The sequence below is a fragment of the Stylophora pistillata genome, chromosome 10 (genome assembly GCF_964205215.1).
Source record: "Stylophora pistillata chromosome 10, jaStyPist1.2, whole genome shotgun sequence".
Lineage (NCBI taxonomy): Eukaryota > Metazoa > Cnidaria > Anthozoa > Scleractinia > Pocilloporidae > Stylophora > Stylophora pistillata.
The window spans coordinates 26,894,001-26,913,661 of NC_142528.1; the positions used below are offsets into that span (position 1 = coordinate 26,894,001).

Consider the following 19,661-nt stretch of genomic DNA (forward strand, 5'->3'; position numbering starts at 1 on the left):
AAATGCATCTTAGTCTATATTTTCTTGTTTAATTTATTTTTTGTATGACTTTTCTAATCACAGAGTTGTATGAATACTGTTTGAAAGAAGGATATGCTGACAAAAACCTGATAGCAAAGTGGAAGAAGCAAGGTTATGAAAACCTTTGCTGCCTCAGATGTATTCAGTGTAGAGATACAAACTTTGGTACAAACTGCATCTGCCGTGTACCTAAAGCCAAACTGGAAGAGGTCAGTTTTTGTCTTTTGTCAGTTCTTCTCACAAACTGCATTGCTTTTACATGTGACCATCTTCCAACTTTTTAAACATACAGAGAGTTTATGAGGTGAGGGTGAAACTTTTTTTTGTTTTCATCTTTGCTTGTGTTTTGTTTTCAATTCATTTCAAAATTTGATGTTACTACTCTATGTGAAAGAGATTAATACAGATTTATGATAGAAATGACAAAGTATTTGTTTGGTATAACTTTCTTACACCAAAGAAAACACTACAATTTTGCACAGTGTTTTCACCCTTATCATCACTAAAGTTTTTTGTAGAAATCCTGCAAGGTTGCATCCTAGTGGAAACACTTGTTACATGTGCACATAATTTTAAATGTTTCTGAAAAAGATCTGTTGGTTTGAAGTTTACTAGGGACAGACCTGTTACCCCCCTTTTTCTTCCAAGAAATTTTATACATCAAAACATATTTGAGACACACTGTTAAGAACCAAACTTTGCCCCGAAGAATACCTCATAATTATATAATGATTTTAATGGTAGAAGCGTAGCACTGTACTTAAGTTTCAATTTGTTGCCTGTGTTAGTGGAAGTATTTCTTTGCCAGTATACATGATTAGAATTACAGCGGAAATGATGTGCTGGTGGTACAAATTAAAATGTTTTTTAAACTGTTTTGAAAATGTTATAAAGATTCTCTGATTGCTTGCCCTGGTGATTATTTTGTAGACTTCATAAACATTGTAGACTTTCAGACTTTCTTAATCTGTTTGCATGCTACCTTAGGTAGTGAACCAAACCTTTGATCAGTGTCTAGATCTACAATGTAATTGTTCCAATCAAATTTCTTTTAGGGCAAGATTGTTGAGTGTGTCATATGTGGATGTCGTGGGTGTTCTGGTTGAAGCCAAGAGAACAAGGAAATAATTTAGATATGTACGTAATAACAAGATTTTGCACAGATTTTGGTTTATACATGGATCCCTGAAATGTATAGAATTACCTTCCTATGCATTTTTTCATCTGTACATGCCAAGTTAAGAGACCAACAGAGATAAATGGAAGCATAGGCCCTGCTGGTTCATTTCTTTATTTTATTACTCATTAAGTTTGTGCCCAACAGATGCCATATATTGGTTTCCTTTGGTTGAAAAAACAATTCGCTCAGTCATACAAAGGAAATAAGTGTACCTATACACATCCTGTGTGCATTGTCCCTTCCTTAGAAAATGTAATTTATTTGAGCAAAAAGGTTAAACTGTTTTCTCATGCCTGCATTAATAATGAAGGCTTCTGGTAACAAGCTGGTTCTTTTTAAAAATGGCTTTTGTTTAGTAAACACTCTGAATTTCATGGTCATCGTCTCCTATCGTTAGTCACTTTGGATTGCGCATAGTTTAAGAGTAGCATAAGTTTGGGTCTGGCTACAGTGTGTCAATTTATTTTATACCTGCCTCTATAAGCCAGCAAGATAAGACTTCCTGTTCTCTGATTGGTTACCCAAGAAGGATAGATAAGCCTATCTTGATCTTGGGCACATATGCAGGAGTGAACAACATTCTTATGCATGTGTTGTTTTTTGTAATTATAATGGTAATAGTTTTTCTTAATTCATAAGATATAAAATACATATCTTATATTATGGAAACTTCCAAAAAATACTACTTACAAAGCTAGATCATATCTAAAAGTTAGGCGATTTAAATACGAGATCTCCACTCGATCCGTGTCTAATTTCGGCCGGTGACTAGATTTGTGTCTTAGATTGTATTCTGTGACCTTCTGTTCAGGTTAAAGTTTTCTCAGAGGATTTCTCTCTCGATATTTTACTTTGTCGAAAACGTTCTTATCTTGTGTTTCTAATAGATCATAGATGTGTACCGCCTTAGATAAATATCTCCGCTTGTGACATCGACCGGTCAACCAGTAGACACTGTACAGTCGTACGCTCTCAATAGACAGCACCGTTGACCGATACATTAAAGGTCAAATTAGGGATAACTAGACTTTGAAACAGCTAGTGTAATTCCAGGGGCGGATCCAGGAAGTTTTGATTGGGGGGGTCCAAACTTTGGTTCAGAAAGGACTGTTAGACTCTTTTGAGGCAAATTACTTCTTCCCAACATCCCCCACACCCCCTCCCACCAGTCGCGGTTGCACGTTATAATTCCTTGGCCGCTGACCGTTTGCTTGGATTCATTAATTAAAAAAATCAGCCAGTTAAAAAGTCATATACGATCCTGTCGATGTAAGAATTTCAGTCTTAAAGTTGTAAGCGTCAGGCCTGATGGGGGGGGGGTCGGGGGTCCGGACCCTCCCCCCCTGGATCCGCCACTGAATTCTGCCTGAGTACAACCCTCCTTCCTTAACGATCACAGCACCGAGAACATTTTTTAGCTTTAATTAGCTTATTGCGTACATGTGTAGTAAATCGGCAGTCTTACTGTAGGCCGTATAACACCGAGAATGGGGAGTGCTCCGGTATGCGTAATACCTGTGACACGAGAGGAAAAACTTGCGTACAACCTTTCTTAAAAACAATTTCTTTGCATTTCTTCGGACTGCAAGACATACCGTTATTGCGGGACCACACCATAAACTGTTAAACTAGTGCCTCAGATCTATCAGACGTATTGTACACGGTGGGATGTTACATAAGAATCATTTGCATGTTTTACTAACATCAGCCCATCTAAGAGGTTATAGGTTAGAAGTTTGTTTAACTACTACTTTCACTGTACATTCAGTGGTGTTGCGTGGGTCTCTTTCCCCTTAATACCAGTTACTGTCTTTCATAAATTCGTTTTCTCTTTCAAAACCGATCTGCACGCTGCTATATTTTCTTTCGCTCAGAAAATCAGATTTAATGTGTCTTCTTGTTGACGTCTCGGTTTTTGTTAACTAATCAGTTGAGTGTCGTAAATTGGTTATTATCGCAATTGTTTACCATCGTTTTCCCGCGTTTTTGGTACTTTGCTCGTTTCACTTTGGCGAACAGTGTTTTGAAACGCTACTAGTCTGGAGGAAAAATTTCCAGTGAGAACAAAAACTCAGTGACACAGCTGTCAATTTAAGATGAATCAACATTAATGTTTGTCGGCTTATGTTCAAGACACGTCCTTTTAAACATTTCTAAAACATCTAACTTTAAATTACCCAACTTTATTTAGAAGTTTCATCAGGAGGTTAATGTCCGAATATCTTTAATAGCTAACCTTCTGCTATTTGATGGAACATGATATTGAAAAGTATCAAACTGCTTCACATATTACGGACTTGAAATGTAGGGAGGTTTTTCATAGGCGGGTGGAAATGTGTGAAATACGTCAGCTGCTCTGTATTTCGCGATGAAAATTCACCTGATTTCCACATAAGGCTCTGTAATTTTCTGATGATCCCAATCTCATCGGCAGTTACTAAGCAGCCAATTTTCTGTGGTCCCCCCTTACACTCTGTTAGCGACTTATGTCCCCCCTGACTGGTCCCTTGTAAAGAAAGATATCTTTTACTATCTTGTCTCGAGCACGGGACAAAGAAGAAATTCTGAGGAATCGAACCTCAGACGTGGATTCCACGCTGTGATGCCCTACCAATGAATCACATAGACTCTGCGCCGACGAGGAACACCACCGCTAGTGCCAAATCTGACGTGTGTCTTGGTACAGTTAGAATTGTCAATGTCGGAAGCCTCGTGCTATCCCATCATCAAAGATGGTGAATTTTAAGATCGGTAGCGAAATAAAGATGGATGTTCATTCGTTATTTCTCGTGCATTATTGTTTCGAAAGAGCGAGGTTACCTTTGAGGTTGGGTCCGAATCAAATCATGTCAACAAATTAACTACTACTGATCAAAAGTTTTAGAAAAGACTGTCAGATTGATTTTAGTAAGAAAAGTAAACATATCTAAAACACTGGCTGAATGAAAAACCGAACCCCCAAAAAAAGTCGGTCGCGTGCATGTCTCAATATTCCCCCCGCTGTGATGTCAGCAACAATACTTAAGCAGTTCATCACCTTGTGATAATCAGTCTGAGCCTTTTTTTTTCTTTTTCTTTTTTGTGGTTTGCTTCGATCTCGGCCTAATAGAACGAACGAAACGGTAGGTAACGATACTATTTGTGTCTGGTTTATTTACGTAGCTTGTAAACATAATTTCTGTTCCCTGTATGCGACATTTTTCGGTGACATTAATTTGTTGAAGAACACTTTATACTAAAAAAGCGAATGATCTTTTCTGTAGGAAGAAAGATACAAATATTTCCAATGAAAGCTTTTAAGGAAGTTTAAATATTTTTATCTTGGTTCGTAAGTAAAAATATTGGGAGCTTTTTGCAGCGATTCCAGTTTAAACGATCCAGTAATCACAGTAACCGGCCGGTCTTTAGAAATCTGCCTTCGTATATCGAACTTACTTGAAGAATGAAAGTATTACAAATGCGAAGGTTTAATTGCAAATGGAGCTTAGAGCAAATCTGTTCACATGACATAACTGCGTTCAGAGATACATAGTTCTTGCTCAGTTATTAAAAATAATTCTTATTTGTCAATGTTTGAAAGACTGCTCTTTACGTACGTTGACAACTAAGACATTGAACCAAAATAGGGCAGTCACAGGAAGATGACAAGAGACCAATGTTTGTATGTAATCGTCCATGAACTTTTTCTGACTTTTTGAAAAATTTCTATTGTCGCACCCATAATCTACTAAAACAGACTTCTTATCCAATCTCAGTTTTCCTCGACGAAAATCAGCTTTATTTTTTGTCGATGACAAACAAGTTTCTCATATCTGACATAAGGTCTTCCTAATAGCGAAACCTCCTGAGGCAATTGAAATCAGCAACAAATTAAATGGAAATAACGAAAAAAGGAAAACCGTCGGCAAAAAAATACAAAGTTTGCCGAGGGAAACGGAAATAGGTTAGCCTGTAGCCGCTTAAGTTAATGGGTTTTATCCAATAGAATGTTTTTTTTCTTATTAAGTTCAGCGGCAGCTGTTTGTATTTTCAGTTTTCGGAATCGTCAATCGGTCTGGCAACAAAAAGAAACGGTAGCAAAGCCTTGTGTCAAAAAAAAAAAAAAAAAACAAGCGAGCGAGCGTGTCAAAATTGGAGAGAAAGGTGTTTAAAATTTTGTCAGCTCTTGGGTGAGTAGATGCTATGTTCTTGCGCACTTCTTCTATTCAATTTGTTTGATCTTCTCTATCTACTATTTTTGCACCATTCGCTTGTGTTTTTTCAATGCCGGTCCTTTCCTAAAAATTTTAAGTTTACAGCAACATTGGAACACGAAAGTAAAGCCAGTTAATGAATACAGCAACAAATTATGGCCATGAAATAAAACAGATAAGTAACAATGTTAGATCCAATTGTTGGTCTGTTATATACACTTACCTATTTTGACGAGGCGGCACTCTTCGTCTGAATTTTTCCATCGGAATACAACAGCAAAGAAGCTGTTCTCGATTCAAAACGGTTCTTTGGCGTTAATGTGTCTCGCGGGTAATCCAGGAACTGAACGAAAATTTTAGCAATCAGGGAAACCACTGCAAAGGTCTTAATCTTTTAATTTATAATCGTCGTCTTGCAGCTCACATAATCTTTGACAGTTACTTAAAAGTAAATGTAGTAAATTCTTTGCACACCTAGAACAGAGTTCAAACAAATTGGACAAGTATATGAGAACAAGGTTTGTTTTGCGCTCTTTCCGCGATCAATTGTATTCATTTATAATGAGTTACGATCACAGCACACAGGCCAGATTTTAAGTTGGAGAGATTCGGCGCTTTTTTCTCGTAAATCGCTAAAGAAGGAAGCAATTTGTAAAGTAAAAATTTTATCAGGAGTCCATGTTTGTGGAGAGTGAATTTCGTGGATTACTGAATATTAGTCAAGAAAGGCAACTGCAAAAATTTAACATGGCCTTAACGTAGTAGCAAGCTTTCGGTGTAGAAGAAAATCGTGAGAACCTGCTAGTAAATGGGCAAGCTTGAAACAAGAGTCGTAAATTGCCTTCCTAAGTTTCACATATTCCTCGAAATGAAATAGCTTTTTGATGAAATTTTGGAGAATTTTTTTCAAACTTTAAGTCTTCTTTAGTCAATCTTCATTAAATTCTGTTTCATTTTAGACATATTTGGTAATTCTAAAACAAGTAATTAAATAGAGCAGATCATTAAACAAAATATATGAGGGATTTCTTCTCTATCCATATATCCATGGAGAGTAACCGGAAGTAACAGTTATTTTGCAGTGTTCTAACCAGGGAGTGAATTGCACGCACGTACGCACGCACGCAGGTACCCACGCACGTACACACGATAATACGTACGTATGTACATGGAGAGTTTTTCAAACCTCTCTCGAGTTAAAAGACGAAATCACGCATGCGCCATTAACTGTATACACCGGTTTTCTTAGTGCGTGACATTATATGTTACGAAGTCCAATAAAGAAAAACTTTTGGACTTTATGTCGGTCGTCAATGATATTTGGCGATAACCGTACCAGAGGCGAAGAGGAGGTAATGTTGGTCAGTCTAAATGTGTAGACACTCTATTTCACAGGAGTTTATAGCAAGTAATATTCTTCTTTCAGAAACATTTCAACCTTCCAATGTTCACGAGAGTAAATGATTTATTTTAGAGAAATGGGAATAACTATCAAAATGAGTTTTTAAGGGCGCTTAAATTTATGTTCACAAGGAAGACCGAGAGTTGATTTCACTTTGACCTAGTCTGAATTATATTGTGGTCAGGTCACTTTCTTCTAGACAACTGTCTGAAACATTACTTGATTTCAAGATCAAACAGAATCCCAAGGTGGTTTCAGACGCTACATCACTTGGCTTCAATATTACCGCAACGATATCCATTAAACGGTATATGGCATGAAAAACACTGTATCAGATCGTTAAACTTTGAAGCAGGGAAGTGGAAAATTTAACAAATGTAACAGGTCACACAAAGATAAGTTTCCTTTTTTGAAAATCACAAAGAAAAAAATTTAGCTACATGCAGCAAAAAATTGCAATGAGTTAATCTCATGGACTAATTGGCAATTGTCTGAATCATTACCTATGGGAAGCTGTATCAATAAATCTGGGTTGTACAGTTACTTCAGCTATATGTATTGAGCAAAAAGGACCCGAGGTTACATTAGAAAATAGTAGAAAACGCTAGAACTTCCGCTTGGCAAGTCATGATTGTGGTTCGACTAGCTGCTTATCTCTTCCGAATTTATCGGTAATCTTTCTTACCATCCTGTGGCTTGAGTCTTATCTGGACATGAAAAATCTGTCAATGTTCACATCAGCGTGATCAAACTGTTTTAATCTTTAGTTTCTTAATTTCACGAACCCACCTTGAGAAACTCTCTCTACGTCAGCGGTTTTGTTGAGGTCGATGGAAAGGGTCAAGTGGACTAAAAATATATAAAGCTTTCAATTTGAATTCTCTGTTTAGTTAGAGGCTGATGAATAAAATTATCCGGCGTGTGCTGCACTTAAATGTTCATAACGATTTCAGAACGAAACTTATTAAAATTTCACTGCTATGTGGCAAAGGGAAACACGGCTCTCCACTAAATGTCCACACCGGAAAATGAGCGATATGCCGGCTCGCAATCGAGAGAAATACCTATTTATCTTCACAATTTTTTTTTAATGAAATAAATCTCAATAGATTCCTCCGACGCAAAGAAGAACTCTCTAAAATGTGCTCTATTTCAAACATACGGCTTCATGCAGCTCAGTTGGTAATAGCGCCCAACTAGTATGTGAGAGGCACGCCGGTTGTCACCTGCGAGGATTATTGCTTTATTTGGTTATGTATATAAGTTGCAGCATCATACATTTAAGTTGCAACGATACTTGGTGTTGCCAACTGGTACAAAGTTGAAAACCCATCGCTTAAGTCAAAGCCCATCGGAATTTTGTAACCGATTGTTGGGAAGTTTCATTAGGGCGCTGAGTAATGTCCAACGAAAGCAAGTTAAGAAATTTTTGTTGTTTTAGTTTGTTTGTCTTGCGTAGAGGATGAGCAGTATTGAAAGCTTTCTTAATTTACAAATTCCAAACGTCCGTGCACATTAAGCAGATGCTTTCAAACAACTCAATCAATTGAAAAGCAAATGACTGCGTGTAACAATGCTTCTGAAAATAACCAGGCAAATATTGGTAATCTCCTCAGTGTAATAATAGATATTGACAATTACGGTGTTAAGGAAGTTCTTAAAAAATACTGAAGTAAAGAAAACTGTTCCATGTAGCATAAAAAAAAGTTATTACAACAAAAACAGCCCTGATTATAGTTCACCTTCACTGCTTTTTAAATAGCGTAGCTATTTCCAAAGCGAATTTTTAGAAATTAAAACTCGAGATAATAATTATTAAGATGTGAGAAAAAGAAAAACAGATGGAGAACATACTGCTTTTTCTGCGGTATGTTTCCTTCTTCCGGACTTTCCCAATGTGAGTTTCCCTATAATGAGTTTTCTTAATTTAGTAATTACCTCACTCTTTATTCGTACAAGAATATCATTTAAAAAAACAAAATGAACAATTTTGAACAGAGAATAGTTCAGAAGCTTATTTTAAAAAACAAAGCCTTGTTTTTATCGAAAGAAAAGACCGGGCCTGGTTTTATTCAAGGCTCTCTTTGTTCAAAGTCACATCCGCGGTGCGTATCATTTGTCTTTATCAGCAGATATAAACAGACCAGTAACAAGGCAATTTTCATATGTAAACTTCTCAGAGCTCAAAGTCGGCTACGTCAAGCGATTATGCTGCTTCAAATTTATCCAATCTAATTTAGGGTTTATAGCACTCAAGGAAACCGCAGAAAGGTAAGTTTTTTCCATGCATGAAAACACAAGAAACTATAAATGAAACCACTGAGCAGAATCGACCTGTTTTCTTTTCTCTAAAGAAAAAAATTGAAAATCAAGCCATAGAACTCAGGCCACTTTTTGCTTGAAGAATTCGATGTTCGTCTTCGAATGTGATTTTCATAAATGTTGATATCTCGTCACCTAATGTTACTCTTCAAATATTCGCCCTAACTAGTTATCTACCATAAGCTGTAATAGTAGCGGGAGAAAAAGTTTGATCCTCTGAAATGATTGGACGATGTTGGCCACGTGATGGGACAGTGCTCTTCGAATATAGAGCCACAATATCAGGGGAGCAGTAATTAGTGATCCGAAAAGGGTCTTAATATCAAGCGGAAAATCGTGCACTTATCAGTGGACAAATATTTCTCTTTCTAATTACCGGCTTGGCGCTTACGGAGTTAAAGCTTGTGACTTTGTAATCATACGCACCAACTGAACGTAAATGGACACTATTGGGCAGAAAATTATGCATTAGGAAGGTATGAGAAACAATGTTGGCGAGGCTTGGCGGCAAAAATCGGCAACCGTATTCAAGGTGAGTGTACAGAGGCAAATATTGCAGTAGTTCAAGACACATTTCCTAGAACTGAGTTCTTTGACACTGGGTGTGAAACGCAATTATACGAAATTCAACTATGACTCAGCGGAATTTGGCAGAGATAAGATCTGTTATCATGTGCGAGTAACTGGAAGAAAGTGTTTCCCAAGTGGAGGGGGTACAAGTTTGTCTTATCGCTTCGAGTGATTAACTTTATTGGCGACTTAATCATGAAGAGTAGTGTTTTCTCATCGCAAACAATGATTTACAAACACTGTTAAGATATGTCATAATGTATGGCCTGTCCGACGTTGATTCACGCCTTCGCCGGGTGTATGTATAGTAAGGCAGTACCCAAAATAAAAGAGTGTTAACAATAAACTAGCAAAATCGACTTAAAGTTAATAGCCTTTGGCAAATTTTCATCACAAAACTGTAACCAGTTCTGTTGGAGTTGAGGCTACGAATAATAAGGTCATTATTAAGAAATATTATAGAGTCGAAAAAATTATTATTACAAGAAATTCGTCAGTTATAAGACTATGCAAGTCGACATTGTAAACTTCGTGAATGAAATGTCCAAAAGTTTTAACAGTGCAGCATATGGAAATATCAGAACAAGGTTCCTAGACGTTTTGAAACAAGATGGAAATCATTAACAAGCGTTTCAATATCAATTGATAGTTGTCTGGCACCAGGTTATTGTTTAAAAGCACTTTGAGCAGAAAAATACTTTGAATTAGTACATTTAAATGGTGAGTTGCAGAAAAGCGCTCTGTCGATAGAACTTTCATTAGTATTTTTAAAACTTTTTATTCTCATGGCTATTTACATTAGTCTTAAATTATGAATCGCCCTCAGGGCGAAAAGGAAAACGCTAGAAAATGTCATCAAGCTCCGCTAGGTACAGTTTACTTTTCGATAGCAAAGAGCAGAATGAGAGAATTTTAAACTACTTCCCTCACTTTGGTGTTTTAAACTACTACCCTCACTTTGGTGTTTTAAACTACTACCCTCACTTTGGTGTTTTAAACTACTACCCTCACTTTGGTGTTGGACAAATGACTTCAGTCTGGATCGACTCTATCATCACGTAAAGAAATAGCCTGTGTTCTGTTGAAAGACAACAATTTTCATCTTCCCTTCATTAAAACGTAAACCATAGGATTTGAACATAATTAAGGCATATTCCTTTTGGAAAGTTCACACTGCTTTTCCTTTTTTTCTTTTCCTTTTTTTTTTCCTTTTTTCCTTTTTTTTTCCAAGCCACGATGGTTCCTCCCAGTGTCTTCATTGTTTTCCGAACTAGAAAGTTTCAAATATCCTTGATAAATATTGTTTCCTGAAAAAAAGGGTGGTGATGTGTTCGCAAGCCTTTGTCAAATAAACGCGCATAAGGTATCTAGGCAGAATTGTATACGTTGTTGAATAGGTCTCTAGAATTCTTAGTTCTGAAGTTAGCACTTGCGCGCTTGAGTAATTTCGTCAATAAGATTACATCGTGGTTTTACAGAGAACACGCAAGGTCCTTATATTATAAATAAATAGAGTTTCAAGCGAGTTAGGTACCATTTTGCGCAAAAAAAGGAGAAAAGATACACAACTTGAACTTTTTTCTCAACTTGAATCGCAAACTTGTTCATGCTGGCAAAGCATTTTTTACCATCATCGCAAAAAACTTTATTTGTTACTACTTAATTCACAGTCCTAAAGGCTAAAGGCACTTAAAATCTTCCAACACAGAAAAAATTAAATATAGGGGGAATATTTCGAAGAGAACTATTCACTGAAGAGGCATAGACACAAGATATGCCGTAACAAATTTTTTCCCCACTCTTAACAATGCTCTCCGAGTGGCAAATCATTCGTCTAAAACCAAGAGATTCTAAACATTTGCGGTTGAGAAACTGAATCGATTTATTCAGCAAGAATCTTCCTAAACATTCTTTATGATTGCAGATCTGAGCGCGATACCATTTTTTCTGAGTCTCAGGTTCACCCGAGTTATATTTTCAGTTGGCCCCGACGAAAGTTTAGTTAGGTTATGCTAACACGAAATGCACTAACTATTCTTTAATCTGTCTCTCTGAGAACATAACCACTTAGTGGAATTCTGGCGCCCCACGGCTGAGTCTGGTAGACAAATTCAATGATATTGATTCATGGCCAATTAAGAAGCGGCTTGTGTTTTGATAATATTGGTTCAGTTCTACAATAAGGTGCTATTCCATTCTGGCTGAGGTTCTGCTTAATCTCTAATCTAACTTATTGACTAAGCCCATTAAGCTGAGGGATCAAGTGTTATTCTTTACAGACAAAGAGAGTCTTGGCGAGAATGTGCGAATTTTAGTTATTCTATTTATTTGTACGACCAGCCAGCGAATAACCTGTAAGTTCTTTACTTTTCACAGCACAGTCTTTGAGAAACAAGTCATAATTTATTAACGTTTACTGAGAATCAGAGCTGAAAAACAAAGTTTACAAAATCAGGTGTAATACCCAGGCTCTTCGCGTTGCTAGGATATACAGGAAAAACAACTTTGAGAGGACTTGAAAAGTGACGTTAGCTTGTCTTTATCTCTTCATTATCGGCGTGAGAACATATTTGGCAAGAAGCTTCTTAACAAGATTTGCTTTAAATGCGTGCAATTGTTTAACAGGTAAGAAGGGACTTCTGAACGTTTATATTCTCTTAATCCCAAGTTCTGTTGAAAGGTAATTCTCATCAGATGACGATGTATCTATTTATTGACTACTCTTGAGAATTTGTTGTTGTTTACAAAGAATATTTCCTTGCTGATTCTTTTCGTACTTCTCACTACCCGTATGTTTGGAGAATTCAATGCACTATACTTTTGAGAGTGGAATACGACAGAAAAATCATTGATCATTTTAGGCTCGAAGTGGAAAAGTCGGTGAAAAAAAGTTTAATGCAACCTCTTCGACCGAGCTTTGTTTCAGGAACGCGCCATCTTAATTGAGATCAATTTACTAGTTATACATCTTCCGTAATTTCATCGATTGACTCATCGTTACTGCGTTTAATGTTTTTTCAAATTTCTGTTTAGCGTTTGTTGCCATCTAGTCCACATGCAAATCATATCTGCAACTTGCATTTATTTAGCAAACTGACTCAATTTCAGCGGCCATAATTCGAAATAAACGTCAGAATACTATTATAAAAACTTAAGCTCATTACTCTATCGGAAAGAAATACGACGAGGTTTGAAAACTTTGAAGTGGACCCAGACCACGAGAAGCTGTCATTAAGCGGAAAAAAGACAGTCATTTCGTTAATAACGACCTGTATATTTACAATCATTATGATGATCTAGTCACCTCCAATTAAACTTCTGCACGAAAACACGTCGATGCTAGGATCAGTATATCGTTCAAAAGTAACTTTAAAACTCCATTTCCCAAACCAAGAAGAGTGTTTTTTTTTTTTCAATTGAGATAGACACAAGGCATGTAACACATATTTTTCCCATGCCTAACAATGCTGTCTCGGTGGCAAATCATCTGATTTGTCTAAAATCAAGAGATTCCGAATATTTGCGGTTGAGAAACTGAACGGTACTCAAGATTCTTTTACAGCAGGTATCTCATTCGTTTTAAAAACATTTCAAGTGTTTGCTCTAAGGTCATGTTTGCTTATTCATAGAGCTTACGCAGAAGCGAGAAGCTACCATACAAAAAAGAGCGACAATAGTGGAATTTTTACTCCAAATGGTCAAAGTGTTGATGCAGTTTCATGTCTTCGTTCCGATAAGGTCTTCTCTAAGAGCGGCGCTGTTATCAGCGACAAAAAAAAAAAAGGTATACGCGGGCTTTGCAAAAGTAGAAATTCTTCTCTACGGTAGATAAATCCCATTCCCTATTTCCCACTTCCAGTTTCCTGTTCCTAATTTTACAGATAGTTAGAAAAAAACGAAAAGAAGTACTATTCCATTCAAAAGAAACTGGTAATAATAAGAATGATAATAATAATAATAATATTTGGAATAACTATTTTTGGGAAGCAGATGGTATCTAAAAGTAATCCTCCGGCAAACAGTTGTGACGAGTTTCTTGAAAGCGTCAAAATGAAATAAATTTTATAACGGCCTTCACCATGGTCCTGTTTGCCTCGGTACCAAGTCATTCAGCCTCGTTTTCAACCGGCAATTCCACGGTGAAGACGGTAGCCAATCAGGTTGCGAGAATTCTTCCAGCTTTGCAAATTCAACGTTTGAAGTTAACAAATTAGGTATCCTCTAGTATGCTCAGAAAAAAAATTGGAAGATTGATAATTCCTCAGTTTTTTCCCCCTACATCTGCAAAAAAAAAAAAAAAAACAATTTGTGATTTCAGTCTGTTCAAGAGAAATCCTCTTTGAAGCGAAAAACAACTCACAATTATGTAACTAAACTCCCTCGCATTTCTATCGACAACCTTCATTTTAAAACGATTCAAGGTTATCTTTTAATGGCTTGCACTGGAGATTGAAGAAGTTAAGTCTAAGTCGCAATCGGCTTTCTCTGATCATAATCTGTTTTTTATTTCGGCTTGCGTACACGTGAGGGATATTGACATAAACAAATCTGGAGGAAACTTGAAATGACGTCAAGACGAGAGGAGAAAAAAATGCTTTTAAAAATTTTGTAAATATTGTCAAACTAGCATATATAGGATAAAGCGGTAATTTTCTATTCCTACGTAAGAACCTTCTCATAATCGACCTTTGAAGTGATTAATAAATTTTTGCTTTTCTCAGTGCTGTTTCAGCGGCATATGTATCGCACTTTTGCGTAAGCAATGCCGAAACTGGAAAACAGAATTTGTTTTGTTCCTGCCGGCGTTATATGAATAAGATGGTTGATGGAAAAAAAAATTATAATAAGTATGTTACTCTTTATATTAAAATTGAGTCGAAAAACAAAAATAATTATAAATATGCTCATCCTAAAGTCAAAAAACAAATAAATTTTCGCTCTCTTAGCCATCGTTAACAGCGGTAACAAAACAGACCTCCTAGAGGTTTTACATGTAATACACACGATGACTTTGAAAAGGAAGTCCAATTTTATATTCTGGTATCGTTACGCGACGAATTCCCAATCGACTTTCATCACATCATGTTCAAATCTCCTCATTTTCTTTCGTTTTTCTCTCTCAAAACATGTCTTGTCGTTTTCATTAATGTGCCGAAGTTATCATTGAACCGGCGTCGACGAAAAGGTTGCTTTTCGAAATTTCGTAGTTAACAGATTTCAAAGCCCGAAGGCGCGAGAAGTGCGCGGTGACAAAACTTAGAGTTCAAGATTAATTCAAGAAACACTCCGGAAAATAGAAATTGTCAAAAACGATGATGATCACTTGTTTCAGAAATTCGTAGCGATAATTGGAACGGCGAGGTAGAAATGTGATGACAAATTGATCTCGACAGGTCTGAAATGGGGCCGTTCTTACTGGGTTCAACTCTAATCGTGCACTCGTGAAATATGGCAGTTTTCTAGTCTTGTGAGTGACAAGTACGTGTTGATTTGTCTCTCCGACAAGATTAAACCCGAATCTGTTAGCTGAGAATGAATAGGCTGTCCATAGCCGCAATAAAAAACAAATTGTATTAGTTTTGATCTGCAGGATTCTTCTTTTTTTAATAACTAAGGAAACATTTCTAATTTCCCATACTTAGTTTGATCTCGTAATTCACTGATGTCTTCCGTTTGAGCGCGTTTGAGTTATAAACAGTTTCTGAAAGACCTCCGACGCTTATTGTTGTTTCGTTCAATAAAGATTCACGTGAAAAAAGGCACAGCAGAAGTCTGCCTGGTCATTTCACAGAGATTCGCACAGGACTCGCATTAAAAGCTTACGAGAAACTCAAACTGGTAAAGTATTTGCATTTTCTAAGTTAAGTACAACAGTTTTCTAAGATTCATGCTACATTCAGGGAAAGGATTCTGCTGTGCACGCAGTCTGCGATGATATCTTCCGCGTGAGAAAGAAATTCGTCGTTCAGTGTATTTTCAAGTTCTTTTAAACCAAGAGTTGTTCAACTTGAAAAAATTGATAGATCGCATGCTTTGAAAATTCATCTGTTAAGGCAATGCATCCCCAATTGGCGAAATTCGTGTTTTGGACTTGAAATTTAGGAAACTCTGTCAATCTTTAGCTTAAACAATTAGGGTTTGCAGATGTTACTCAATCTAAAGCTCTAGATCAAAATTATTTAGAAGAAAGCGACCTCTTATAGTTGAACAACTTTTACGAGAGTCGGCAATTAGACTCTTAAACAATTCTCAAACTGATTCCTCTTTCAGCCTAGAGTACGTTTTCATGGGGTTTAAAACGTGATAAGCCACGCGAGACGTCGCGAGAACACTCGAAATGCGTGAAAGTCACGAGCCGTTAGGCGAAAAACAAAGTAGCAGGCAGAAATAAGAATTCGCAGCTGACAAGAAGAATACGCAAACGTTGTGGTCAGAATATTTGTCTGACTTTACAATCGCGAACTCAAGCGTCCGGAAACTTTGCTAGCCTGGGGCACAGTTAGGGTGTTTCCTTTGGAATAAAGATTTAGTGCCAAAAATCTTTTCCCATTTCGTTAACTTAATTCTCAATTTTAAAAATTAGGGATTCACACCATAGTGCCGACAGATGGAAAGCAGCGAAGTCGAAAGATATCTTGCTGAGCTGTGAACAGAACTTCAACTGTAGTTAAGATATTATATCGTCGATATAATATAGCGATAGATATCGTCTTAAAATAGAGCTCTCACTGAAGCGTTGCCTAAATCGATAGCGACTGCTAAATGCTAAATTTTGCAAACACACCTTTACACCAGCTCGAATCGTCTAGAATTCTAATTCTAGCTACGTTGCTTGTTGTGGCTTTGTGGTTTTCGTTCTCTTGTAAATATGACTTTCAGGAAAATTAAAAAATGAAATGTTCCATTGGTTCATTGTTACCACTTTCCTGAAGCCGAGGGAATGAAAGCTTTCGTTTCTTCAGCAGCAGTATTCACCATTACTGCGAGGCAACTTTAAAAAATGCTACAATTGCATGTTTGTGATGTTACAGCGTAAGCGTATTTCCAAACATGAGTTCGAACTGACCGATCAGAGAATGCTATCTATGTAAAGTTGCGTAATGAAACAAGTTGTTCAAGCTGACCGCTTAAATGTGATGTCATCGAACATGAGCTCAAGTTACTGTCTTGATTTGTAAAGCGGCACTTTTGTGGAGTTTTAATAACAGATCGATTATAATACAACAGAGTAAACGTGACAGAATATGTAATATTACAGAATATCGCAGCGGTGAAAAATAACATAAAAATTACCGATTATCTTGCACATAGGTGAAGTATATCATTTGTATGACGATGTGGTCCGCCACTTCCGATAAGTCGAGATAAGAAGTGCACATCATGAGGACGTGACTCAATCGTGAGACAAAATTCAGATACGAGGATAATCACTATGACTAAGCGCAACCTTTTTAACGATATTAATCGATTTTTATTAGTTTTTTCTTTTTTAACGAGCTGAGAGCGAAACATATGTTGCATATGATCCCAGAGGCATATCTCGGTTACTGCGATCACTAAATATTTCACTGAGCAGAAATGATTGAGGACAAAATTGAAAACTGAAGAAGAAACGAAAAACACCTGTAAGCGAGCAGAAAATTCTCTTTTGTAGGGGCGATTTTTAAGGTAAGCAAAACTAACGGAAAATGGGATTACAAATTGGATTAAAACCCTGGTTGGAAAGCATTGAGTTTTAAAATCTATTTTATGTAATTTTTTTTATTTGATTTCAATGTTTCAAGAGTACTTTTCATAATGACTGGCATGAAGGTTTTGAATCAAATCAAACGCTAAAGAATCTGCCGCCAAGCTTTCATACTGAGTTAACTTTTAGGAAAACATATAAAAACTCCTTCATTTCAACCGTTTAAATAATTTGAGCGGAGCTCTCTGACATATCACTGGAACATCGCAACAACGTACCTTGTAATTTAAAATCACTGCGAGAAGACATTTCTGGTTAACCTCATAAACCAGACTATTCGTGCTTATTTTATTATTTTTTTTCGCAGGTGAGCATTGAGGAGAAAAATGTACACTGGCTTCGCAATCTTTTTCTCTGTATTAATATTTATTAACCTGGTGGGAAACACCCTCGTAATTCTCGCAGTTAGCCTAAACAAGGCCATGAGATCTCCAATCAACTACCTGTTGATCAACCTGGCAACCGCTGACATGATTGTGGCATTGTTTATTGGAATACCATTCGTCGTCACACCTACCCTCACCCACCCCGAGGGGAAATCAGGCGACATCCTCTGCAAGCTGTTCACTGGGGGTAACGTGGGATGGGTAGGTGCGCTGGCTTCAGTTTTCACTCTGGTGGCTGTCGCGATTGAGCGTTATGGCGCTGTGTTGTATCCACATAGCCAGAAAGGAAAACTAACAAAAACCAGATTAACAATCCTCATTGCCACTTGCTGGACGCTTTCTGCTTTGTGGGCTATCCCAGGGTTCAATGCCGTGACCTACATCTCGGATATAAAAAGCTGCGGGCATAGCTGGTCTAAGCCAATCTATGCACACTTCTACACGGTTGGGTGGTCTGTGGTCGCCGGTGTCATTCCTATAGGAATATTGGGAGCACTGTACTCGAGAATGGTGTACCACCTATGGCTCAGAAAGGATAACATTAGAGAAGCGACCCAGAAAGCTTTGAAACGCCACCGGAAACGCGTCACAAAGATGGTCGTTGTCGTGACGGTTATTTACGTTTTGTGCTGGGTTCCTGAACTGTTAATATACTTTCTGGGTTTTACCGGCACCATTACTCTTGTAGGGGTCCATCACACGATTGCTTCAGCCTTAATTGTCTTCAACTCCAGCGTGAACCCGATTGTGTACAGCTTACAAAGCAGTCAGTTCAGGAAGCACTTGACCGATTTGATTTGCTGCAAGCGGAACAGGGTGGCACCCATGAGTTCTAATGCTACAGCAAGCACAGGAAAACGACAAGATTTGGAAATGGAAGGGGAAATAAACATGACAAGACATCCAAGTCAAGACGTGGAGTCAGTGAAGGTGACGTAGAGCATTTTGGTACGAGACACTATTACCATGAGAAACAGGGAAACCAGGATGACCGCGATGACCACGGTTCAAATTGGGAAGCTTGTTCTCAGTCTAAGAAGGAAAGAGGCTGAAAATGGAAAATGAATGAGTTACCCACAGAATATTGCCCAGGACAAAAGAGCGGACTTTATATTTGTTTCAATATTACACACTCGAACTTTTATCATTAGCATTCATTGCTTCATTGTGAAGATAAACAATTCTCTGTTTTCCTGGTTTTTATTCTTTGCTCAGGGGGGGGGGGGTGGGGTGTGACAAGAATAAGGAAGTTTTAGAGTGACTGAGCATGCTTCAATTATTTGCATATATTATCTCATGTATATAACAATCTAAAGTTGCACAAATCATATACTTTCAATACATACAAAGAGAAACGGAAGCTCTAAAACAAGCTCAGTACTACAGAAGTTGATGCGATAAAGATTGAGCAGAAAAGTGAGAACATATCCAGCAGATTTATTTTATAAATATGTATATATATATATATATATATATATGTATACACACACAAACACACACACACATATATATATATATATATAAATAGAATAATTTTTTGAAAAGAAAATTTACTTTGAGCGGGATTTGAACCCACGTCCCCCTGTTACTAGTCAGGTGTGATTACCACTACACTATCAGGACAACCATGCTGGCAACACGGCAATTGAAGATGTGATTTACGTGATCGGAGACGTGGTCTCCGGGAAACTTAATTTTCAAGGCGACAGGGTAGGGGAAGCCTATAACCCCATATGAAACCCAACTAAGGATCTATTAAAGATACACGACCGAAGTCAACTTAGCAGATGACAAAGGAGGATCCAATTACGGATACAGGCTAATTTCAATTAAACAAATA

The 19,661-nt window shown here is 37.3% G+C and overlaps 2 protein-coding genes across 8 annotated transcripts in view; both read left to right on the forward strand.

The window, feature by feature from the left end:
* LOC111323285 (protein BUD31 homolog) overlaps positions 1-1,579 on the forward strand; it is a 3,705-nt gene extending 2,126 nt beyond the window's left edge. The window contains exons 4-5 of the mRNA XM_022926601.2: positions 64-230; positions 1,077-1,579. Of these exons, the coding sequence (XP_022782336.2) occupies positions 64-230; positions 1,077-1,127 (218 nt within the window). The 3' untranslated portion in view covers positions 1,128-1,579. The remainder of the gene's footprint in view (positions 1-63; positions 231-1,076) is intronic.
* Positions 1,580-1,718: 139 nt separating this feature from the next.
* On the forward strand, positions 1,719-19,032 carry LOC111323286 (allatostatin-A receptor). Of its 7 annotated transcripts, none has more exons than XM_022926604.2 (2): positions 1,719-4,323; positions 17,743-19,032. In XM_022926604.2, the coding sequence occupies exon 2, from the start codon at positions 17,762-17,764 to the stop codon at positions 18,758-18,760; it is 999 nt and encodes a 332-aa protein (XP_022782339.1). In that variant the 5' UTR covers positions 1,719-4,323; positions 17,743-17,761; the 3' UTR covers positions 18,761-19,032. The 7 variants fall into 7 exon arrangements, with proteins under 7 accessions (XP_022782339.1, XP_022782337.1, XP_022782341.1 ...); XM_022926602.2 differs by lacking the exon at positions 1,719-4,323 and adding an exon at positions 4,334-5,370; XM_022926606.2 differs by lacking the exon at positions 1,719-4,323 and adding an exon at positions 8,935-9,067.
* The last annotated feature ends 629 nt before the right edge of the window (positions 19,033-19,661 follow it).